Source organism: Coptis chinensis, chromosome 3, assembly GCF_015680905.1.
Source record: "Coptis chinensis isolate HL-2020 chromosome 3, ASM1568090v1, whole genome shotgun sequence".
Taxonomy (NCBI): Eukaryota; Viridiplantae; Streptophyta; class Magnoliopsida; order Ranunculales; family Ranunculaceae; genus Coptis; species Coptis chinensis.
The window spans coordinates 10,580,519-10,604,361 of record NC_141458.1 but is presented as its reverse complement, the minus strand read 5'-3'; the positions used below and the strand labels follow the sequence as shown (position 1 = coordinate 10,604,361).

Genomic DNA, 23,843 nt, shown 5'->3' with positions numbered 1-23,843 from the left:
CACGAATGCGACCACCTAGAGTTGGAATTCCGGGAAATTCCGACGCATTTCTTTAAATTTGAAGAATGCGACCACGGATACGTCCACCTAGAGATGCTCTTAGATAAACATTTATAGAAGAAATGATACCAATTACCAAACAACCAAATACAAATCAATTATGGATTTAATTATGAAACAAAAAATGGAAAGAGAAATTACTAAAAACCAAAAAGAATAAAAAATATGGCAACTCATTTAAAAAATAAAACTCTATAATTTTTGTTTCTCATTATTTAAGCTGTTTTGTTTTGTTTATATTTTAATAAATGATCCCATTTTGATTTTTGAAAATGAGATATGGCTTTTTAAAAAATTGACCAATTTTTTTATTTATATCCAGAATCAATTATAGAATTCATAATACATTATTTTCCATATAATACATTATTGCCAAACTTTATTAAAGAAATGATAAAAATGATTTCACACTTTATAAACAGAGACAGATGTCAAATGTCATTAACCACTAAAAGGTATCTTCCCTTGCCTCTAGAATAAAAAAGGGCATATCCAATCTCTTGTGAGTTTACCAATATAAAATATTTTCTCAATAGTAAATTGTTTAACTTTCCTTGACTACCAGCTGTTGAAATCCTCCTAGTTAAGTCGGATAGATTATGATTCATGAATATTATAAAACTGTTATTAAAAAAAATAATAATAATAAAATAAAAAATTGGAACATAAAACATCATGGACATGTTACATGTGGCCTTACGAAAGAGACATGTGTTGTGGAGGGCTAATTCATTCACACTTGTCTTTGTCCTAATATTCTTATTTAATAATAATTGCCAAAAAAACTTTACAGTTCATAGTCTCTCACATGGAAATATAGTCGACCTAATTAAATGATTAATTACTTGAGTTCTGAGATCTTTCTTGATTTAATAATGTGTTTGATAAAAAAAAAATTCCAAGAAAAACTGATTTTTTTATTAATTTTTTTGGCTAGGTAAATGAAAATATATTAAAAAGACGATGTAAAAAGATATACAAGAGCAACAAATTACAAACCACTACTACTATTGCTTAAGATATTATTATTCAATCAATCACTCATTATTTGCCATATACTATCTTCATTCTTCAACGGTCGCGTACACACAATTAAAATCCAGTGAGATAATATTTCAAGGATTTACTTAAATATATATATGGACACCTCATACACATAGTAACGTCAGCAAACAATCTCCCTCTCTTATTTTTTTTCTCCTCTCAGTTTTCCAGACCACCCACACTTCTCTCCATATTCTCTTATTACAGTTTGATATCAGTACTAGTAGTACTAGTAGACTAGTAGTACAACACCCTGTCCTTATTCAAACCGAAAACCAGACTAGACTTAAAATAAAGCAAAGATAAACTGGTCTCTGTATCTGTACTTATCATCATCTCTTCACTTTAACTTGAAAACTAAGAAGGAGAAGAAGAGATTGTTATTTATTTATTATTATTGTTATTATTTGTTAGTTAATTTAGTTTGAGAATGGCGGGAAACGATTGGATAAACAGTTACTTAGAAGCAATACTAGACGTAGGACAAACGGGATTCGAGGATGCGAAGAAATCATCCTTGTTGTTAAGAGAAAGAGGTAGATTTAGTCCTACTAGATATTTTGTTGAAGAAGTTATTACTGGTTTTGATGAAACTGATCTCCATCGTTCTTGGGTTAAGGTACTCTATTTTTTTTTTTTTTTTGTTTTTTTTTTTTTTTTGCATGTAATATTTTTATTGATTTGATTGTTTTTTTTTTTTGTAGGCAGCGGCTACGAGGAGTCCCCAGGAGAGGAATACTAGACTGGAGAATATGTGTTGGAGGATTTGGAATCTCGCTAGAACTAAAAAACAGGTTTCTGCACATTTGAGTTGAAATTGTACTTTTTTGTGGTTGATTCAATTTAACTACACTGTTTAAATTAAGTATTGCTTAATGCAGTAAGGAAAGAGAATAATATGGTGTAAAGAATGGAACTTGGTGGATTTCGAGTAGCAAAATTAGTGTTAAACTTGCATTAATGTATTCTAGTAATCTTTGAGGTTTTGATGGAAGGAATGTTTGGATTCATGAACATGTGTTTTGGAATTTGCTTTGTTGCAGATTGAGGGAGAGGAAGCTCAGCGTCAGGTGAAACGTCGTGTTGAGCGGGAAAGAGGAAGGAGAGAGGCAACGGCTGATATGTCTGAGGACTTATCTGAAGGAGAAAAAGGAGACGTTGTCGGTGACATTTCAGCACATGGTGATAGCAACAGAGGCAGAATGCCTAGGATCAACTCGACCGACGTGATGGATTCCATGTCTAATATGTTCAAGGATAAAAAATTATACATTGTGCTAATCAGGCATGGACTGAACCTTTATGCTCCTTTATCACCACTATTTTGAACAGGGGGGGAGGGGCGCTAGTTGTATAATAGGGGGTTAATAACTATTATAGCATAAATTACGTCTGATCTATGTGACATCGCCACTGGTATGTAGCGCTCACTACAGCATTTTCAGAGCATTTAGAAATGGGGACACAATTGTGTTAGTACTCTTCTTTCTCTATTTTTTATTTTCCTTCTTCTTTTGAGTTTTGAAAAAGGTCTATCCTCAAAATGGTATGCATCACCATATGTCCATGTCTGTGCATATTTTCTCTGAATGTATGAAGTGTCTATGTTATTTAGCATCTGATGTTATTCAGTACATCTTATAAGATATTCACTTTGAACTTTTGATGTTGCATATATTGATGATATATATGAGTCTGCAATTTAAAGATCTTCCAAGAGAACGTTTGCCGTTTTCTGTCTTTCTAAGTTTGAATTCTGTTATCCTGATATGGATGTGATTTTTGTTTCCTGATCTATGGTCTCATGCAGTGTCCATGGTCTAATACGTGGTGAGAATATGGAGCTTGGGCGTGATTCGGATACAGGTGGTCAGGTATGTCCTGGCTCACACTTCCAGAAGTCCTTTGGTATGACTTTCTTGACACTAAGTTGACAAGAGCTTAAATAATCTGTCATTTTTTACTAGGTCAAGTATGTCGTGGAGCTTGCAAGAGCGTTGGGAATGATGCCAGGTGTTTATCGCGTTGATTTACTGACGAGACAAGTACAGGCACCTGGGGTTGATTGGACGTATGGTGAACCAACAGAAATGTTGACTCCATTAGGTTCTGATGGTTTAATGAATGAAGTGGGAGAGAGCAGTGGATCTTATATTGTTCGTATACCATTTGGACCAAGAGATAAATATGTTCCCAAAGAACTCCTATGGCCTCACCTCCCAGAATTTGTTGATGGTGCACTTAATCACATTGTACAGATGTCAAAAGTTTTAGGAGAACAAATAGGTGGTGGGCAACAAGTTTGGCCTATTGCCATTCATGGTCATTATGCAGATGCAGGTGACTCTGCTGCTCTTCTTTCAGGGGCGCTAAATGTGCCAATGATTTTCACAGGACACTCACTAGGCCGAGATAAGTTAGAACAGCTCTTGAAACAAGGGCGACAATCTAGGGAAGAAATCAATTCAACGTACAAAATAATGCGTCGAATAGAGGCCGAAGAGCTCTCTATTGATGCCTCTGAAGTAATTGTCACAAGCACTAGACAGGAAATAGAGGAGCAATGGAGTTTGTATGATGGTTTTGACGTCAAACTCGAGCGCAAATTGCGAGCAAGAATCAAGCGCAATGTTAGCTGTTATGGCAGGTTCATGCCACGTATGGTGGTAAGTAGCAAGTGATAGTATGTAATCTCGTGAAGTTCTAAAGTAGCAAGCAGCGTCTTATGTTGATAGATTTTTACTCCCAAAAGTAGAATTGATTTTTTTTAAGCGGCTTTCAACCATTTACCTATTGGTCTCCTTATTTGAATGATGAAGTTGAATACACAGATAATGTGAACATTCTGTGGTAATCTTACAGGTAATTCCTCCTGGGATGGAGTTCCATCATATAGTTCCACATGATGGTGATATGGATGGTGAAACAGAAGGAAATGAAGATAACCCTGCTTCTCCTGATCCACCTATTTGGCCGGAGGTTATTCTGCTTCTCTTACATGCAACATCCAATCGACGATTTATATAATTTATATATGAAGCTTAGACTTACTGCCCTGGAAAAAAATTCTCTCTTCATTGTAGGTCTTATTTGGTACTTTACTCTCATTTTTTCCTCTTCTCAAATTTAACTTGTTCTGCATTTGGCAGATAATGCGCTTCTTTACCAATCCGCGCAAGCCCATGATTCTTGCCCTTGCTAGACCAGACCCTAAGAAGAACATTACAACTCTGGTCAAAGCATTTGGAGAATGTAAACCGCTGAGGGAACTTGCTAATCTTGTATGTGCAATCATTTAATAATTGCTTTTTAGCTTATTGATACGCCTATTTTTACTTCTTTTTCCCTATGCGTTTGAATATTCTGTTCAGGAGATGATGCTAATAGTGAGTACTCTATGCTGTTATGCTGCAGACATTAGTCATGGGTAATCGAGAGGGAATTGATGAAATGTCAAGTACAAGTGCATCGGTTCTTGTCTCTATACTTAAGTTAATTGACAAGTATGATCTTTATGGTCAAGTGGCTTACCCCAAACACCACAAGCAGTCTGATGTTCCTGACATTTATCGCTTGGCAGCGAAGACGAAGGTATGATTGAGCTTCTTTGGACGAAGTTATTATTTCCAAGTGTTTTGCTTTCAAGCCTTAAGAATGTTGAACTATTTTGAAGAATTGAAAGCAAATAATTTTGTGTAGACAAGGAATGTCGGAAAAAAGATGGCGACGTGAATCTTTTCTTTACCCATTGTGTTTCGAACCCCTTTTGATACTTTTTCTCATTGCTTTTGACTCCTTGATGCTTTGTGTGGTTATCGTAATCCAACTCCTTTGCTAGTTAATAGTGTATGCTCTAGTCCTCACCTTTTGACGTGAGGCAAGCTTTATGTTTATTGAATGTATTTCCATGCATGTGTCCAATTGCTAGTATTCTCTCAGTCTCAATAAGTTTTCAATAAGCAAATGTACGCAAAACCTTCCTCAATCCTTCATTGCCTCCTTCCTGTTGAAATTGTGGAGACCAATTTGAGCCCAAGAAGCCCAAAGCCAAAAGACATAGGAGACACAATGCACAAAAAGACTTTGATATAGGGACTTGCTTGTTCCCAGATAAAATTCGTAAATGTAAGGTACATTGACCATTTTATTGGAATTCGGGAGGGGCTGGTTTCAAAATGTGCAAATATAAATGATTAAAATGAATGGCATCTGCTTTGAAATATATCGAGTTGTCATGTCTGGTTTCAAAAACTATTCGTGTGCTCCTGTTTTTATCCATGTGCATAAACTTACTAATAACACTTTTTTCCTTCTAATTCTTATCAATACCCTCCATTTGGGCTACATAATTCACTGAGCATTCTCTCTCTCTTTCCAGACACAAAATATCTCTTTAAAATTTAGAAAAATGATTTAGAAATCATTCTGCACCTCAGGACTACAAATTCTACATAAATCTTTTCGGATGGGCAGTGACTGTGGGACCCTCCATTTTGAACGCTTGTTTTTGTTGGATTTTGTCAGATACAATGCTTATTAGTTTTATTTACCTTATCGAGGCTTGCTACAGATTGGATGTTTCAGCTGTAATTGTAAGGATCTTTTTGGTCCCCTCCACCTTCTCAAGTTTTCTAATTTCTTTTTTGCTGTTACAACCTGCAGGGTGTCTTCATAAATCCTGCTTTCATTGAACCATTTGGACTCACATTGATAGAGGTGCTTATAGTTTATTCTTTATTGCTTGTAACCTTTTACAGTTCTATAGCTATATGCATATGTGTTAAACATGGTAACATAAGCTTTTCTATTTGCTGAGCAGGCTGCAGCTCATGGCCTGCCTATGGTTGCTACGAAAAATGGAGGTCCTGTTGATATAAATCGAGTGCGTCACAAGCTTCACTTTTGAGTTGAACTCGTTATAAATTTTTACATTGTGTTATGAGGTTGACTTTTTCGTAGTTCTAATGCCAAAGTCTGACAGGTTCTTGACAATGGCCTCCTTGTTGACCCTCACGACCAGCAGGCTATTGCTGATGCTCTTTTGAAGCTTGTTGCTGATAAACAACTATGGGCTAGATGTCGACAAAATGGGTTGAAGAATATCCACCTTTTCTCATGGCCTGAGCATTGCAAAACCTACTTATCCCGTATAGCCAGTTGCAGACCAAGGCAACCACAATGGAAAAGAAGTGATGAAGGGTTTGAAAATTCAGATTCAGAATCACCAGGTGATTCATTGAGAGACATACAGGACATATCTTTGAACTTAAGACTTTCAATGGATGGAGATAAAAATGAAGGGAGTGGCAATCTTGATAATACCTTAGATTCTGAAGATTCTGCTGGTGGAAGGAGCAAATTAGAGAATGCTGTTTTTTCATGGTCAAAAGGTGTTCTTAGAGATACTCGAAAGGCTAGTTCCAGTGAGAAAACAGATCAGAATATTGGTTCTAATAAGTTCCCTGCACTGAGGCGGAGGAAACAAATTTTTGTCATTGCTGTGGATTATGATAGCATTCCGGATATTGTCGAAATTATACAAATGATTTTTAAGGCTGCTGGGGAGGACAAGGCATCTGGTTCCATAGGGTTCATATTATCAACTTCCATGACCATATCTGAAGTAAATTCCGTTCTGGTCACTGGAGGTCTGAGTGCCACTGAATTTGACGCTTTTATCTGCAACAGTGGTGGTGAGCTCTACTATCCATCATCAAACTCTGACGACATGCTCAGTCCCGGGCTTCCCTTTGTAGTTGATTTGGATTATCATTCACACATTGAATATCGTTGGGGAGGAGAAGGGTTAAGGAAGACTTTGGTTCGCTGGGCTGCTTCAGTTATTGACAAGAAGGGAGAAAATGAAGAACAGATTGTTATTGAAGATGAGGAGAGATCAACTAAATATTGCTACGCATTTAAAGTGGAAAACCCGTCCTTGGTATATATGGTTTTCCTTAAAAATATATTCCAGATGTATTTTTTACCATCCTTATCAATTTACTAATGCAAATGTCTATTTTCTTTTAATAGGTTCCTCATGTTATGGAGCTTCGGAAGGTGATGAGAATTCAGGCTCTCCGGTGTCATGTCATATATTGTCAGAATGGTAGCAAGTTGCACGTGATTCCTGATTTGGCTTCTCGATCCCAAGCTCTCAGGTATATATTTAAGGTCATCAAGTTATGATCTATATTTTCCATGGTATCATGTTGTACGTTCTCTTGCTTTTCTTTTATACCTGAATATTCTTGGCACTGGTACTTTTTGGAAACCATAATATCAGTTAGCTATTTTTTAAGTCATGTTGAATTGTATTGAGATACTTGTTACACTAGGCAATGAATATATAGGAAGAACATCCCGTAATTGCTAAAAGAGTTTACCTGTCCAAAAATTTCACCATTTCCTTCTTCCACCACTTTGATGTTCTACCCTACATATACAGGCTGGACATTCTTTTACTTTTGATTAACAAAAGATTTTATTAAAATCAATCAAAGTTGATTACAGATAATTGCTACTGCACCTCATTTGGAGGGAGAGCAAAAACTACAAAGACGGACATCCTCTCATTCTACAGGAAAGGAAAATAACATAACAACCCAGCAACTATAATGATTAATTGAATAATGGTGTTTAGGGAATGTGTATCACAGTGCGGTATTGAGGTTGGATCTCGGAGTAGATCTTTAGTCTGTGTCTTTGCATGTAATGTACTCATTACATCATATATATGGAATTAACTTAGGGTTGGCGGACGGGTTTGACCCGACACATCTAGTGTAAATGTAAAACCTGACCCTTTACCATCCTTGAATTAACTCGCTCAAACTTATGATTAATACTTGTGCAATTTATCTATTTTACTTATTCCCCTTTTTTTTTCCCCTCATGAATAAGATGCCAATTTATCAAAAAAGAAACAATAATTAAATAGAAGAGCGAGTTAGTATGTTATTTTCTTGGTAAATGTGACTCAACTATTTTTCATACCTTTAAGAGCAAACATTTGCTAATTCTAATTGTATCGTATGCCTAGGTATCTTTACATACGATGGGGGGCAGATATATCAAAAATGGTTGTCTTTGTGGGGGAAGGCGGTGACACAGATTATGATCCTTTGCTCGGTGGAGTCCACAAGTCGGTGATACTGAAGGGAGTTTGCTGCAGTAGACGCGCGCCGCAGCCCCAATCGAGCATGAGCTACCCTCTTGAAGATGTTGTGCCATTTGACAGCCCCAACATTGTGCAGACTACCAATGAGTGTAGCATTGATGAAATACAAGTTGCAATGAGAAAACTAGGTGTTACTAATACCTAAATCATACAAGCCACTTTCCTGCTCCGATTGTACATGTGAACAATTCTGCACAGTTCAATTTACAGTTGTCTATTACCTTCTCGAGCTGTCTACTATGCTGTGATGTCATTTTCGCTTTCTGCTTTGGTATAGAGTTCCCAAGTTGAAACTTTGTGATTATTTGCCCTTTTCGAACCGTAGCCCTTTTCGATTATTTGCTCTTACTGTTTTTTCTGCAATAGTGCTTTAATTGTACAATACTCAGAAGATTGGGTTGGGGGGGGGAGTGTGGTTCGTGGTTTTGAAATATTATGTTGTCAAATACGAATGCTGGGAGCTATTTCAGCCTGCTATCTTAACAAAAAAATTATGATCCTTTTTCTCAGTATACACGTGGTGTTAGTTGTAGAAACTAGAGGACAACAATGTGATGACAGATGGGTCTAATGAGTGTGTTTTCAGGAAGATAGGATTTGAATTCAGAAAGAGCTTGCACACCATGGGTCATTTTGGGTCTAAATGAGTATGCTTTCATGAAGATAGGATCAGAATTTTGGGTCTAAATGAGTATGCTTTCATGAAGATAGGATTTGCAATTCAGAAAGAGGTAGCTGTGCAACTTGTAGCGCCACTTGTCTTTTACTACTTTTGTACTTTTGGATGATTTTTTCGATATTCAATTAACGCCAACTTTGTATTCTCTGTGTTTGGAAGTTTTAAGTGTAACAGTTGGTGGATGGTTTTATTATGCCAATACGCCGATCCAAACCCACAAAAGCACCCGCCTTCTTAGTTGTGAGTTGTGACTCGTGACGAGAATCAAAGATTCACTTAGAAATTCCAGGTTTTTAACCAATTCGCTTACTTTATAAAATTATATATATTTTTTGGCATTTTGATCCATGGGCCTGAGAGCATATTTTTAGGAGTGATATCAATCTAGCATCAAACATCAAATTTCCAATAATTTGGTGTTTTTTCAACTTCAAGAGTCACATGTTGATGAAAACACTAAAAAAACACCAAACCAAAGACCAAATTGGACAATATTTAGTTCTAGATTTGGTGTTGTATCAAATCACTCACGGTTTTGCCAATACCACGTGGGCTTGGGCTTATATGGAGCGGTAAAACCCTTATCTAAACTCATCTCCTTGAAAAAAAAAAAAAAAAAAGAAAAAAGTTTATGTGCGATATATGGTGCGGTTTTCTCAAAACAGTGTGGGTTTGGACCTATCATTTGGGCTTTAGTGGTTAGCGGTTTTTGGAAAAAGCTGCGTGGGTTTATATATCTTTATATAAGCGGTTTTATCCAAAACCGCGTAGTTTTGATGTCGAAAATTTGATGTTGCTTCTAAAGTTGCATAGTGTTTTATAATGTTTTTTTAGTTTAGTGTTTTTTTTGTTCAAAATTTTGGTATATTTTTGGTAGCTCTCCTAAAAATGCTATGAGACTTGAGCCTAGAGCAATTAGCTCGATCATTGAATATAGTTTGGACATTGGTTGAAATTGTGAATAACTAAAGGGTGTCAAGTTTAATTCATTTTCAACTAGCTTCCTGACACGTGGCTACGCCACGTGAACGGGCAGTTTTTGGGCAGTGGCAGTTCCGTAATTGTTTGCAAAAAGGAGGCTAATGCCTCAATTCTAAAAAGAGGAGTCCACGTGTCAGTTTTTTAGGAAGTGGTAATATTGTAAATATTTGCAAAACTGAGGATAATGTGCTAAAATGAGAAAGAAACGTCTAAATTTTACCGGTCAAATACCGGTCTTACCCTTTCATAATATATCTTATTACGAATTTACCTTTTAATAATAATTGTAATAACAAAACTTGTTCAGGGGTATAACCGGAAAAAAGCACTATTCACCGAACCAAACTCTTTAAAGTAGTTAGATTTGTCGCTATGGGCCTCATTTCCAGCCGGGACTCCAACGAAACGTGGGTGAAATAAGGCAATATGTTCGTCCTTAAGCCTACCGCTAATTTCGAGGTTTAGTGCATATTAAATGGGGCACATTGAAATGAGTTAGACCATAGAGGTTGCTTATGGTTGACCTTCTTCTCTAGTGTACTATCAGAATAAAAAGCCGTACTTGGTTCGATACTTCCATGTCAGAGACGTCTTTGTTTTCTGTTTTTCTTTTCGATAAACGCGTCTTGTTTTCTGTTGAAACTTTGTTAATCTAAATATCCAAAATAGCGAGAACACGTATTCCATATTTTGACCTCAAAAGCTCAAAGTGCAAACAAAGAGGCAGTGCATCGCCCCCCCACATGTATCATACCATTTATACGTTCATATTCTGCCAAATGAAAGAGAAAAGGTTCAACTTTTTCCATGATAGTATTAAGCTGTCCATGTGCCTTATATTCTATGCTAACACCAGCAACTTTATTCTTCTAAACTCAATTACTATTTGCCTTCACATGCAAGTTTTACAAAGAATGTTAGCATGTAAAGTGGGGATAGCGGGGGGATCCCCATAATTAAATTGTCCTCCATGACTCCATGAGAAACTGTTTGGCATCAAACTATCCTCTTGCATTGTAAGTATTAAGAGTATTTTTCAGGGAAGAGATAATATTATATTTGCTACTAAAAAATGATAAAATTTTGAAAAAAAAACAAAAAAAAAAAATTATTTTTTATTCACAACCAAACATCTTTAGGAACAACATCAAATTTTCGACATCAAACTTATTCAAAAGTTTTAGATAAACCGCGTCGTATAAATAACGAAGCTCCGTGACCATAACCAAACTATTATGTTTCTTGGTTTTGAACCACGTCACTAAAGCCCAACTGACAGACCCAAATCCACGCGGTTTTGAAAAAATCGCACCATGTCATAAACTTTTTTTATTTTTTTTCCTTTCCCAATCTTTTGTAAAACCGCGCGGTTTTCATCAAAACATTGGTTGAAACCATCATAAAACAAGTTTAATTCATTTTCAATTTGTCGCTATGGGCCATTTCCAGCCGGGACTCCAACGAAACGTGTTAAGGCAAAATGTTCGTCCTTAAGTGATTTCGATTTAGTGCATATTAAATGGGCCAAACATGGAACCAAATATTTGACCTTCTTCTCTAGTGTACTATCAGAAAAAAAAGCCGTACTAAATTGTTATGAAATTTTTGTGTTTTCTTTTTCGATAAACGCGTCTTGTTTTCTGTTGATTTGTTATCTAAATATCCAAAATAAAAATATTCCATAAGTTTGTAAATGGTCAAAGTGCAAACAAAGAGGCATTGCATCCACAAAATCTTTATCGTTCATATTCTGCCAAATGAAAGAGAAAAGGTTAGATAGTATTAGGTCCATGACACATTCTATCCATTTTTATTCAAACTCAATTACTATTTGCCTTCAAATTTTAAATGCATCCAATTAACTATAATTAAATTGGTCCATGTGTTTGGCAAAACTATGTCTTGTAAGTTTACTATTTTAGGGGTATATGGGTTCTAGTCTTGCTCTTGAGTCTTGACAAGAGCATAGTTAATTCGAATTTTTTTTTTTTTTTTTCGAATTCCGACAAATTGAAAAAATTTTAGAATTCATTAAATTTTTTTTTTTTTTTCCACTTTTTGTATCCATTTGGATAATTGAATTTGGATATTTTGACTGGTGTTTGTTCTTGGGTCGATTTTGAAAATAATCTAAAAATTCCGCTCCCAAAATCTCGGAGTTCCGTTTTTTATTCACTGAACTGAATCATCCGAACTATGGACAAGAGTGAACATCTTAGCGTTGTCCAAAACTCCCAATTCCCAAAATAGCATGGTGCCCTAAGCTAGCCTCACGAACTGGTGATTTGAAATATATGTATTTTGATAAATATAATTTTCAGATTTGGAATATTTCGGTCTATTCCTATAAAGTTATAAGATTATTTCCAGTATTATCAATTCGTCTTATTATATGTCGTTTTCTACCTTTGCATTATCGTCTTTTGTCTTATCATAGTCATGCTTATACCGTTCAACTATTTTGTTTTTTTCGATGAAATATACTGTTCTTCTACTATTCTGTGTCCACACACCATGAATCTATTTCATCATCAATTTCGTATCTGATCGTATGCTCAATACGTATATATATGAATATACCTTGAATTGAATATATATCAATCAATAGCTTCATCTCTATAGCCCAATCATCTTTTTTTTTTTGGTAACTGTATATCCCAATCATTCTAATAAGCCATGCATTCAGACGAGGAACTGAATTCTTTTAAGGCTCACAAGAATTTTCAATTTAGTTAACCATCAGATGGAGACAGATCACAGTACTCATGATACCCTACATGGGTTACTTGATGGAATTTGTTGGGCGGCTGGATATGTCCATTGCGGACTACTCTGTAACTCTGTTCAATGAGTCAATCGTCATTCTCAGCGCAACAGCAAAGATGCCCAAAACCAAGGCCCACATGATATAAGACGCCCGTCCACATTCTTTTAGAGTTTTAGCTAGAGTTTTACTTTTTTTTTTTTTTTTAAAAGATAGTTATTTATTTCATAACAATGCGGGATGTGGAGGGGTCTTAAACTATTTACAACAAATCGTGGTGGTCTCATCCATCAAGCTGAACATAGAGATGGTAAGAAAATAAACATATTCGCATTTACATCATCCCTATGTATATTAGGATTTGTCCACTATTGCTGATTAGCAACAAGGTTGGTCGCTCATTTAACAAATGCATCAGCTGCAAAATTCACTTATTTGTAAGTCCACAATATCATGTACTCATCTATCATCATAATCATTTCTCGTATATATCATTTGCTAGAATTTTACTTGTGAACCTGGTCTCTTGGATATCAGGAGGCTTTGCATATTGTGTTCAATTTGTAGGAATAATTTTCATGGAAAAATAAATTTTTATAGGTAATTGTGGATAAAAACTCTTGAATTTGCGACTTATTACTTGTAATTGGTTAGATTAGAGATTTTGAGTGGAAAATGTTCCCACTAAAATGGTTTATAGAATAGCCAATAATATCGACTGATATATCAATGATATATATCAGTTTTTGAGGTACTTAATATGTATATATCATGATATATCGGATGGATATATTTATACATTTGGGATCCGATATATATCAGATTTTTTGAATATATATCTACTGATATATCCCGTATATATTTTTGATATATATCGGTTTTTGGAAGGTTCGATATATAGCCTGATATCGAAATATTGGGCCTTGGTTTACATTAAATCAAACACACCCGTAAGCTAGAAAAGAGGTGATATTGGTCTTGAAACAGAAAAAAGGGAGGAGGCGGAGGGCTATTAAAGAGTGACAAAAGTATTGAATACTCTAAGTCTCTAAACAGTGCTTGACGGGCTGATTTTCCCTGGTCAAATTTGGGGCAGCCCTTTGGTTCATATCATCATAAATTTAAACACAAAGACTCGATATCTGACGGATTAACGGGACCAGCCTAATTATCTTAATTAAAAAAAAAGAAAAAAAAAAGGAAGCCAATTGCCACATTACTCAAAATATTGGCTGGAAGGTAGTTTATAACTTTATATAATAACAAGTTTCTCCAATACCATTGCCTTGAGTGGAATACTTTCCAGTTTAAGAATAAAAGAAACCCCAAAGAAGATAAACCATTAACTGAAGAAAGAAAGCAAGAAAAGCTATGGGTCTCTTCAGTGCCAAACCGTTGGTACTAGTTCCAGCTTTTCTTCTTCTCCTTCTCTACTTCTCTACTTTCAGTTTCACCAAACAACATCTCACTACTAATATATCTTTCTATTCTTTCCCTTTGTATCAAGAAAAACTCACCAACCAAACTTTTATTCCAATTCTCTCACCACTTTCATCCACAAACATCTCTTCCACTTCAAATTCAACTCATCAGAATGAAGCGTTCTCCAATGGCTTCTTTTCATTCAGTTCTTCCAATCTCAACACTAGTAGTACTACTAATACCACCAGTGGAGTCGAAAACGTGCCTGAAGCGCCCATTATTAAGGTTAGTTTTATCATATTTGAGTCATTAATTAACTATCAATCAATTACAGCTCAAGTGTTATCTGTTTTTTTATAGTACGTAGTAAGTTGATGTAGTTTTCTATGTTTATTAGGAGAAGACTAGTTTGGAAAGAATTGAAGAAGGTTTAGCTAGAGCTAGAACCGCGATTAGAGAGGCAGTCCGGACGCGTAATTATACATCTCCTAAGCATGAAGATTTCATCCCCAGAGGATCTGTGTACAGAAATCCATATGCCTTTCATCAGTAAGATCATAAACTTACAAAATTTTATTTACTTCAAGTTTTATATATCACTCAGGTTCTATACTTCTATGTCATAAACTCATAATCATGAAACTTTAGAGTCGTGTGGTTATATATTTTAGATTTTAATTATCAAATTCATTAAACTATTAAGTTTTTAAAAAGCTCATTAGAAACTTCCTAACATAACTCTCCCTTCTGTCTTCTGAAACGTGTTTTGAAGTTCTGAAGCCACACGGGCATACTGCGGTACTGCCACAGTCAGTTAACGTGATGTTTGAAATTTGAATTATACTAAATTCCATCAGACAATTTGTCGACTTAAATAGGGCCCCATTTTTATGTAGTAATAATAAGATTTTCCGGTGATGTAGAATGACCATCGTGAATGATCGAATAAAAATCAACTCGTAAGACCGGGTTCGGTTTGTCGTGAAGTGGACGGCAAAGTCTGATGGTTTAAATGGATACATCTGCGATTTTATTACATGGTTAAAGAACATCACCACTTGCATTAACGTGTGGCCTTGCGTTCTGTGCTCACGCACACTGCTATTTTTCTCTTGAAATTGGGTTAGCAAATAATAAATTAGCAGCTAACTAATCTAATGGACCACGTTGATTTCAGATCAAGTTTTGGGAAGTTGGGGTCCACTTGTTCGTACCCACTGACCCACATCAAAATCCTTTTACCTCTTAATGCCACATTCTGTGGTCCCATCTCAACCTACAATAGTTAGGCCTACTTGATTTTGTTTTCATAGCACATTTTTTATTACTGGGGCAACCTTCTTTTTTTTAATTTTAATTTTCTTTATCAGACTATATAAGCTATCAACTTTTCCAAGTGCGAAATTTATGGTCTGCCAACACAGCCTCTGTATATCAGCAGTTCAGCACTATCTTCAGAGATCTAGCGGTTGAAATTTTGATTGAGAGTTAGAAACTACAAAGTGGGTAATGTAGTAGACTATTATTATATCTATGGATTCATTCTTTTAGAAAGTCCACCCATAATGTATCCCAAGGTTTGAGATTAATGCGCCAATATGTTAAAGTCGTTAACTAATTCTATTCTGGGCTAAGTTAGTTGACTTGAAGATTCTGGTATATATTAATTTTTAACAAAAATGGTCAATGCTTAAAGTTACAGGAGTTACTTGAAACTAAATGATGGACCGCCTACTGAGTTCTGACCTCATTTATTCTGATCTTAATAGTTCACATGAACATCTAAGACGGTATGTTCCATACTTCCATGTCAAATATAAGGATAAGATGAATGGAAAGGTGGTTCGACGTAATTATTTACCCAAAGTTGGCGTTTACTATTGAAATATTTTTCTTGGGATACCGGTGTTTATTTATTTTTCTTGAAATGGCTCTAGTGTCTAGTCTATTTAAATTCGTATGTACTTGTAAAAAATTAAATAAATAGATGATTGTCTACTTCTGTCTCGTGAGTTCTGAGTACCGAATATGTTTTCAACGATATCTAAGGGTAACAACTTAAAATTCCTAACATTTATTTCATTTGAATTTATATCAGAAGCCACATTGAGATGGAGAAGAGATTTAGAGTCTGGGCCTACAAGGAAGGTGAGCCACCACTCGTCCACGATGGGCCATTGAACAATATTTACTCAACAGAAGGGCAATTCATAGATGAGATGGATAGTGGGAAGAACCCAATGATGGCGAAGAACGCTGACGAAGCCCATGTGTACTTCCTTCCTTTTAGTGTGGCTAATGTCATCCGTTATGTTCTCAAGCCAGAGAGAACCTTCAAAAGGGACAGGCTTCAACTCTTTGTGGAGGACTATATTGGTGTCATTGCCAACAAGTATCCTTATTGGAACAGAAGCAATGGGGCTGATCACTTCATGGTATCCTGTCATGATTGGGTACGTTTTTATAGCTTGATTTTCATTTTCATTTCGTAAATAACATGTGGAATCCCCATGAAATTGTGATTTGATCACTTGACGAGTTGATGTGGCCTCTTTAAGGTTGGTATCTGAGTCATCTCGAGAAGAGCTGAACTCTAAAATACTGTTCAGGCACGGCTCATATTGCAACACGGGCGAGCTCAAGCAAGCCATAAACGAATAGCACCCCGAGTAGCTAGGTCACTTAACCACTTTAGAATAGTATAGGGGTCGAGCCTAGTCGATAAGTATGTCACGGACCCAACTCGTTCAGGCTCAAGCGCTCAACTCATGTTGTGAGTTGTGACTATAGAAGAACTCTCAACTTGTTTTCCCCTACTAGTGTAATTGATGGAGTCACACTCATACCAAGTGTGAGGGAGTAATATTCACATCCAAATATATCATATTGTGACTATAGAAAGAACTCTCAACTTGTTCCCCACTAGGCCTGAATAGAATTAACAACCAATTTGAAGTCCTTGTCCTCTTAGTTCGCTTCATAGTGACTCAAGACAGTAAACGACTTAATCAGCTCACCACCAGTTTGATGTCCCCTCTAGCATTCGACCTGCGATCTCACTTCATAGTGACTCAAGTCGAATGGACGATCTCGCCCAAGAGCGACCTCAATACACTCACTCCTCTCATAACGGCTTGTAACACATATTTTTACTATAGCCATCAAGACCGGAGTTTCATAACTACATAAGCCCTTTTCACTATAGAAGTTGAGTATATTGCAGCCACTGAGTGTTTCAAAGGGATGCTATGGATGAAGATATTCTTCGATGAACTAGGGTTAAAGCATGAATAGTTTGTAGTTTTATGTGACAGTTAGAGCGCAATCTATTTGAGCAAGAATTAGAGTTTTCATTCTAGATCAAAGCACATACATGTGCGTTATCATTGGATTAGAGAAGTTCTCCAAAACAAGCATTTGTGTATTGAGAAGATCCTTACCGATAGGAACGGGTCGGATATGATGGCCAAAGTCTTACCGAAAAATAAGTTTAATGTTTGTTGTCTACCGCCAGAATTATAGCAGACTCCTCCTGAGAAAAATTGAAGAGGGCGCGCGCGTTCGAATTGGTCTTGCTAAGAGCGCGCTCATGCCTAAACTTGCAAACTTCTATTTTTCTACAGTAACCGCGAAATTGTTTTTACTATAAAAATAGAAGTTAGATTTTGGAAAACCAAGTTTTGAATAGAAACCCAATTTTGAGAGCAATCAAAATTGAGAGAAAATATTTGCAAAGAGAAAAACTTGTAAGGAGATAGAAGTGATCTAGTAAGTTGGAGAGACTTGAGAGGAGTGATTGTAATCTTCATTCCCATACTTATAAAAGGATTAGCTCTTGTAGAAGTAGGCATCATTGGTCGAACCACGGTATATCTTTGTGTTGTGATATGTTTTAGTTGCTTTATATTTCTATTGCTTGTTTGTGATAGTTATATCCATAGATTATGATTGTGGTTGTTGGTTGTAGTGAAATATTATATTTTTTATTGGAGTAGTAGATTGTTTAAATACAAATTATCTTAGTGGGGATTGATTGGTATCGTTTTTCCCAACAAATAGTGTCAAAGCCAGGTTGGATTAAGCCCAACAAGGTTGTTATCAAAACCTTGTCTAGAAGGTGTTTGAAAAAATTTCATGGGAAGAGGTTTGAGTTGAAATAACTTGTGGAGATGGATCATTCTGTAAACACTCGCATGATTAGTCATAATAGAGCTAACTATACTATTTGGAAAGCCAAGATGGAAGACTTGCTCTATTGCAAAAACTTGGCACAACCCATTGAGAATGGAGGAGTAAAACCAGACGTAATTGCCGCGGCTGAGTGGAAAATGCTTGATGAAAAAGCGATTGGGTGCATTAGACAACGGATTGACAATAATGTAATTTGCCTTGTATCCCAAGAGACCACCGCTTTCAGCCTGTGGAAGACATTAGAAGATCTCTATGAGAAAACAAGAAAGGACGCACAGAATAACTCCTATCACTCAGAGATTCTTGTTACAAAAAAGCAAGAAAGAGACAAAAGTAGAAAACCATCTCATTCTAGAGGTGATGACAAAAGAAAATCTAGGAGCGCGAGCAAACCTCCTAATAAAGACTTGTTGTGTAATCATTTCAGTATCCATGACCACTTCAAGTATGAATGCATAGAATTGAAGAGGGATGAGAAGACTAGTACCGTACATGAAGACAAGTTAGAGTTGAAAGAAAGCACCACCGGTAGAGATGCCACAGTCATAGCTTCAGAAGGTGAAGTAGGAATTATGTCAGATGGTGACAAGTTATGCTTGAGCACTTCATGCCAGGGTACATAGTGGGTGGTAAATACAGGTGTTTCCTACCACGTCATACCCCATGAGAGTTTCTTCACTACCTACAAATCGAGTGATTTTGGTGAGGTGAAGATGGACAACAATGAAATCTCGAAGATTGTAGGCATTGGTGATGTTCATGTAGAAACCAATGTCGGCTACACCTTGACACTCAAAGATATAAGACATGTCCCTGACATTCGGCTAAGCCTAATTTTCGCCGGAAAGTTAAATGATGATGACTTTCAAAACTCGTTTGGTAACGGGGTATGGAAACTGAGCAGAGGTTCTATTGTAGTAGCCAAAGGGAAGCAAACTTGCTCGCTTTACAAAACATAAGCTAGTTTGTGTAAAACAGAGTTAAATGCGGCACAAGAAAAAGCTTCCTCCGAACTATGGCATAAAAGACTATGTCATATGGGAGAAAAATGCATGGAAGTTCTTGCCAAACATCAAAGGTGTGCATTTAAATAGATGTACTCATTGTTAGGTTGGAAGCAACACATGGTGTTTTTCCAAAGATTCCCCTCTCACAGAAAGGACAATGTCCTTGAGCTAGTACACACAGACTTATGTGGTCCTATGAAAGTAAAGTCCCACATGGGAGCTTTGTACTTCTTGACTTTCATTGATAATGCGTCAAGAAAGATATGGGCATATAGTCTTACGCATCATCAATGCGAGACTTTAAATATGGGCATATAGTTTGAAGACCAAGGATGAAGTACTTGGTGTGTTTAAGTACTTGACTCTGGAAGTACTTGGATGAAGTACTTCAGCATCAAGAAAGATATGAGCATATAGTATGAAAACCAAGGATGAAGTACTTGGCGTGTTTAAGACTTTCCATAGCATGGTGGAAAGAGAGATAGAGAAGTCTTTGAAGTGTATTCGCTCAGATAATGAGGGTAAGTACATTGGGTCATTTGAAGAGTATTGCAAGAGTCATGAGATTCGTCATGAGCAGACCATTCCTAAGACACCGTAACACAATGGTATAGCGAGATGATGAATCGTACCATTGTAGAAAGAATGAGACGCATGTCTTTACTATAGCCATCAAGACCGGAGCTTTAGAACTACAAAAGCCCTCTCCATTACAGAAGCCGAGTATATTGCAGCCACTAAGTGTTACAAAGAGATGTTATGGATGAAGAGGTTCTTCGATGAACTAAGGCTAAAGCAGAAATAGTTTGTTGTTCTATGTGATAGTCAGAGCGCCATCCATTTAAGCAAGAATCAGAGTTTTCATTCTAGATCTAATCACATACATGTGCGTTATCATTGGATTAGATAAGTTCTCAAAGACAAATATTTGTGTATTGAGAGGATCTATACTGACAGGAACGAGTCGGATATGATGACTAAAGTCTTATCAAAAGGTAAGTTTGATGTTTATTGTGCCATAGTCGGAATAGTAGCACACTCCTCATGTTGATTTGTGAATACATGGAGGTATTCCCCCTCACTGTTCGGGAGGGGGAGATTGTTGGAGTTATTCCTCACACGAGGAAGAAGGAGAGAATCCGGTATTTTTGTGTGAAGAGGTTTGAGCGAGCGCACACTCAGAAATGGTTTTGCCCAAGGCTCCTTTGGAAAGAAAAAGAATATAGTTTTTTTCAGCCCTCTTACGAAACAAGTCTACTTGACTTTTCTGAGAAAAATCGAAGAGAGGCGCGCGTGCGCTCGAATTGGTCTTGCCGAGAGCGCGCACTCGCTCATGCCTAAACTTGTAGACTTCTATTTTTCTACAGTAACCACGAGATTGTTTTTACTATAAAAACAGAAGTTAGGTTTTGGAAAACCAAGTCTTGAATAGAAACCCAATTTTGAGAACAATCAAAATTGAGAGAAAATCCTTGCAAAGAGAAAAACTTTTAAGGAGAGAGGAGTGATCTAGTAAGTTGGAAAGACTTGAGAGGAGTGATTGTAATCTTTCTTTCCATACTTATAAAAGGATTAGCTCTTGTGGAAGTATACATTATTGGCCGAACCACGGTATATCTTTGTGTTGTGATATATTTTACTTGTTTTATATTTCTATTGCGTATTTGTGATAGTTATATCTATAGATTAGGATTGTGGTTGTTGGTTGTTGGTTGTAGTAAAAATTAGATTTTTTTATTAGAATGATATATTGTCAAAATACAAATTATCTTAGTAGGAATCGATTATTATAGTTTTTCCCAACAAAATTAATTCAATAACCTTACCGTAACAAATGTATTCTTCTAGACAAAAGGATCATATATAATCATGGCTGCATAAATTTGATTCCTTTTGAAACTGTACTTTATCTGAATTGTGCCAAATAATCGATAATTTATAATGTGTAACTCCAAAAGTTTGCCCGCATATGGATCTATAAAATTGCGTTCTCTGCCAACAAATGATATGCAAAAGGGATGGCATTTGTTTATTTTGTTGCAACTAGGCCCTTAGTTTATATAATATACTTTGTGCCATACCTTTACATTCGATAAACGTGTGATGCGTTCATTTGCAGTACGGACAATATATTCTTTTAAGGAATATTGTTGTAGACAATACACTCGTACGCATGCTTTTGTACCACTGCATCTAATAGTTTTTATTCCCTTTGCTGGTCATTTGCTATCATTCTGTGATTTTGTTAAGTAACATTAGCAAATCTTTTACTAATTTAAAAATTCTGACCCTAGACTACAGTTCTGCAACAGTATTATAATATTTATTTATTATATAATTTGTAATTTTTTATCACACTTTTTAAAACAGTTTTGTTCATATTATTTTCCTATATTTACAATAATACTTTTACTGTCTTTAATCATTTAGTTTGGACATAAAAACATGTGCGATGCATCAAGCTAGTAAACAATAAACATATTCCACAGCACAACTGGCTAGTTGGACATGTAAATAGGCTGGTCGTCATATCAGGCTCGGTTAGGCTAGAGCTAGCTCATTTAATAATATTATGAGTCACATTTTAAAGCTCGAGCTTGAAGCCAATTAGCTCGCGAGCTACGTATTTCAAATAATTTTTGTTAAAACTCGGTATAATTGGTATAACTGCGTGTTGGATTGTAATAACTTAATCACATATTGACTGTAATCACAGTAGGTTCACCTTACTACTTATTAGATAGTGGTTTATTGTCATTGAATCATGAGAGTGTCTTTGCATGTTATTTCAATAATTTGGTCTTTAATAAGAATTATATATCTAGTTTGTGCTCACTTATCTTTCGATTGTGTTCTAATTCAAATTTAATTATATGCAAAACAAGTTGAATCAAGCTTGAAAATCTGTGATTGAGTTCAAAGTTCAAACATTTAGCTCTGAACAATTTGGATCCAAACTCGATGAGCTACTCGATTACTCCATCGATACGAGACTCGAGCTCGATTCAAGCAAGAGACACACGAGCTCGACTCGAACTCGTTAAAACTCGTATCGACTCGCTTAATTACCGGCCCTACAAGTAAACATAAAGTAACACGATAAAATAATTAAGACATACGTAATTGTAGTTGATCTTATACTTGTTATAAAGCATAAACAAGTATAGTATTTCAAAATCTTCGCACTATGGCTGAAACATTTCTTTATAATTTCAAGATAGGGTATAGGATACGTAAATGTCAATATCATGATTTATTTAATTGAATTCATTACATATTTGGTTGAAAGAAAACGACATAATCAGGACGTAGCACAAAACAAATTATTATATCTGTATTTTCTTTTCTTCTTGATAAAGAAAAAACTTTATTATACAGAAAATTGATAATTTATGTATTTGTAGTTTTGTACTGCGTTTTTTTTTTTGGATAAATAGCATTTTTATTAAAAAGTAGTATGAAATATTACATTAGGTAGCAAGAGGAAGATGAGGGAGTCCAATAACAAACTACATTACAGAAAATCATCTCCTCTAGTTACCATAGCCACCCTAAAATGGTACTAGTTCTATCTATTGTATTGGGCACGCTAATATGCTCTTATTTGATCTTTCAGGCACCAGACATAATTGATGCTCATCCGGAGATGTTCCAACACTTCATAAGAGTTCTTTGCAATGCAAATGTCTCTGAAGGTTTCCAGGCACAGCGAGATGTATCCTTACCGGAGATCTACCTTCCATTTGGACTCCTTGGAGCACCGAAACTTGGTCTGTCAACGTCAAAACGTTCCATCTTCGCTTTTTTCGCAGGTGGGAATCATGGATATATCAGAAAAATATTATTGAAACAATGGAAAGATAAAGATAATGAGGTCCAAGTCCATGAGTATCTCCCTAAAGGCCAAAATTACCACCAATTAATGGGCCAATCGAAATATTGCTTGTGCCCCAGTGGCTGGGAAGTTGCAAGTCCTAGAGTAGTAGAAGCCATACAGTCTGGTTGTGTTCCAGTTCTTATTTCCGAGGACTATGTCCCTCCCTTCAGTGATGTGCTTGATTGGAGTCAGTTCTCTGTTCAAATTCCGGTTAAAAGAATACCAGATATTAAGACCATTTTGCAGGAGATACCGGTCGACACATTTTTGAAAATGCAGAAGAGACTGAGAAGAGTACAAATACATTTTGAAGTTAATCGGCCTGCAAAAAGATTTGATGTCATGCATATGTTGCTTCATTCAATATGGCTGAGAAGACTTAATCTACGGCTCCCGTTTTAGCAACCTCAATTGCATGTATCTTTTGTACATTTTTTTCCTTTTACATATCTTATATATAAGGAAAAATTGTAAAATGTAAAAGGTGTTTCTTTTTTTGATTCATGGTATTAGTAAATATACGAGTTGTCTATAGTCTTGTGTTAAAATGGTGATATTAGTGAGAGTAACACCTTGTGTTAAAATGCAGAAAGCTTGTAGCTAATTTCGTCAATTATGATGTTTCACACATCTACAAA

General features: G+C 36.0%; 2 protein-coding genes across 2 annotated transcripts; both read left to right on the top strand.

Moving 5' to 3' along the window:
- The first annotated feature begins 1,212 nt into the window (after positions 1–1,212).
- On the top strand, positions 1,213–8,588 carry LOC147507863 (putative sucrose-phosphate synthase 1). The gene is made up of 13 exons (XM_086600526.1): positions 1,213–1,723; positions 1,809–1,898; positions 2,148–2,389; positions 2,915–2,978; positions 3,072–3,770; positions 3,967–4,083; positions 4,254–4,385; positions 4,519–4,695; positions 5,767–5,820; positions 5,924–5,986; positions 6,086–7,045; positions 7,138–7,265; positions 8,147–8,588. The coding sequence occupies exons 1-13, from the start codon at positions 1,535–1,537 to the stop codon at positions 8,427–8,429; spliced, it is 3,198 nt and encodes a 1,065-aa protein (XP_086456652.1). The 5' UTR covers positions 1,213–1,534; the 3' UTR covers positions 8,430–8,588.
- Positions 8,589–13,967: 5,379 nt separating this feature from the next.
- LOC147507862 (putative glycosyltransferase At5g20260) lies at positions 13,968–23,737 on the top strand. Its single transcript, XM_086600527.1, has 4 exons — positions 13,968–14,415; positions 14,528–14,679; positions 16,229–16,583; positions 22,945–23,737. The coding sequence occupies exons 1-4, from the start codon at positions 14,080–14,082 to the stop codon at positions 23,605–23,607; spliced, it is 1,506 nt and encodes a 501-aa protein (XP_086456653.1). The 5' UTR covers positions 13,968–14,079; the 3' UTR covers positions 23,608–23,737.
- Positions 23,738–23,843: the final 106 nt, after the last annotated feature.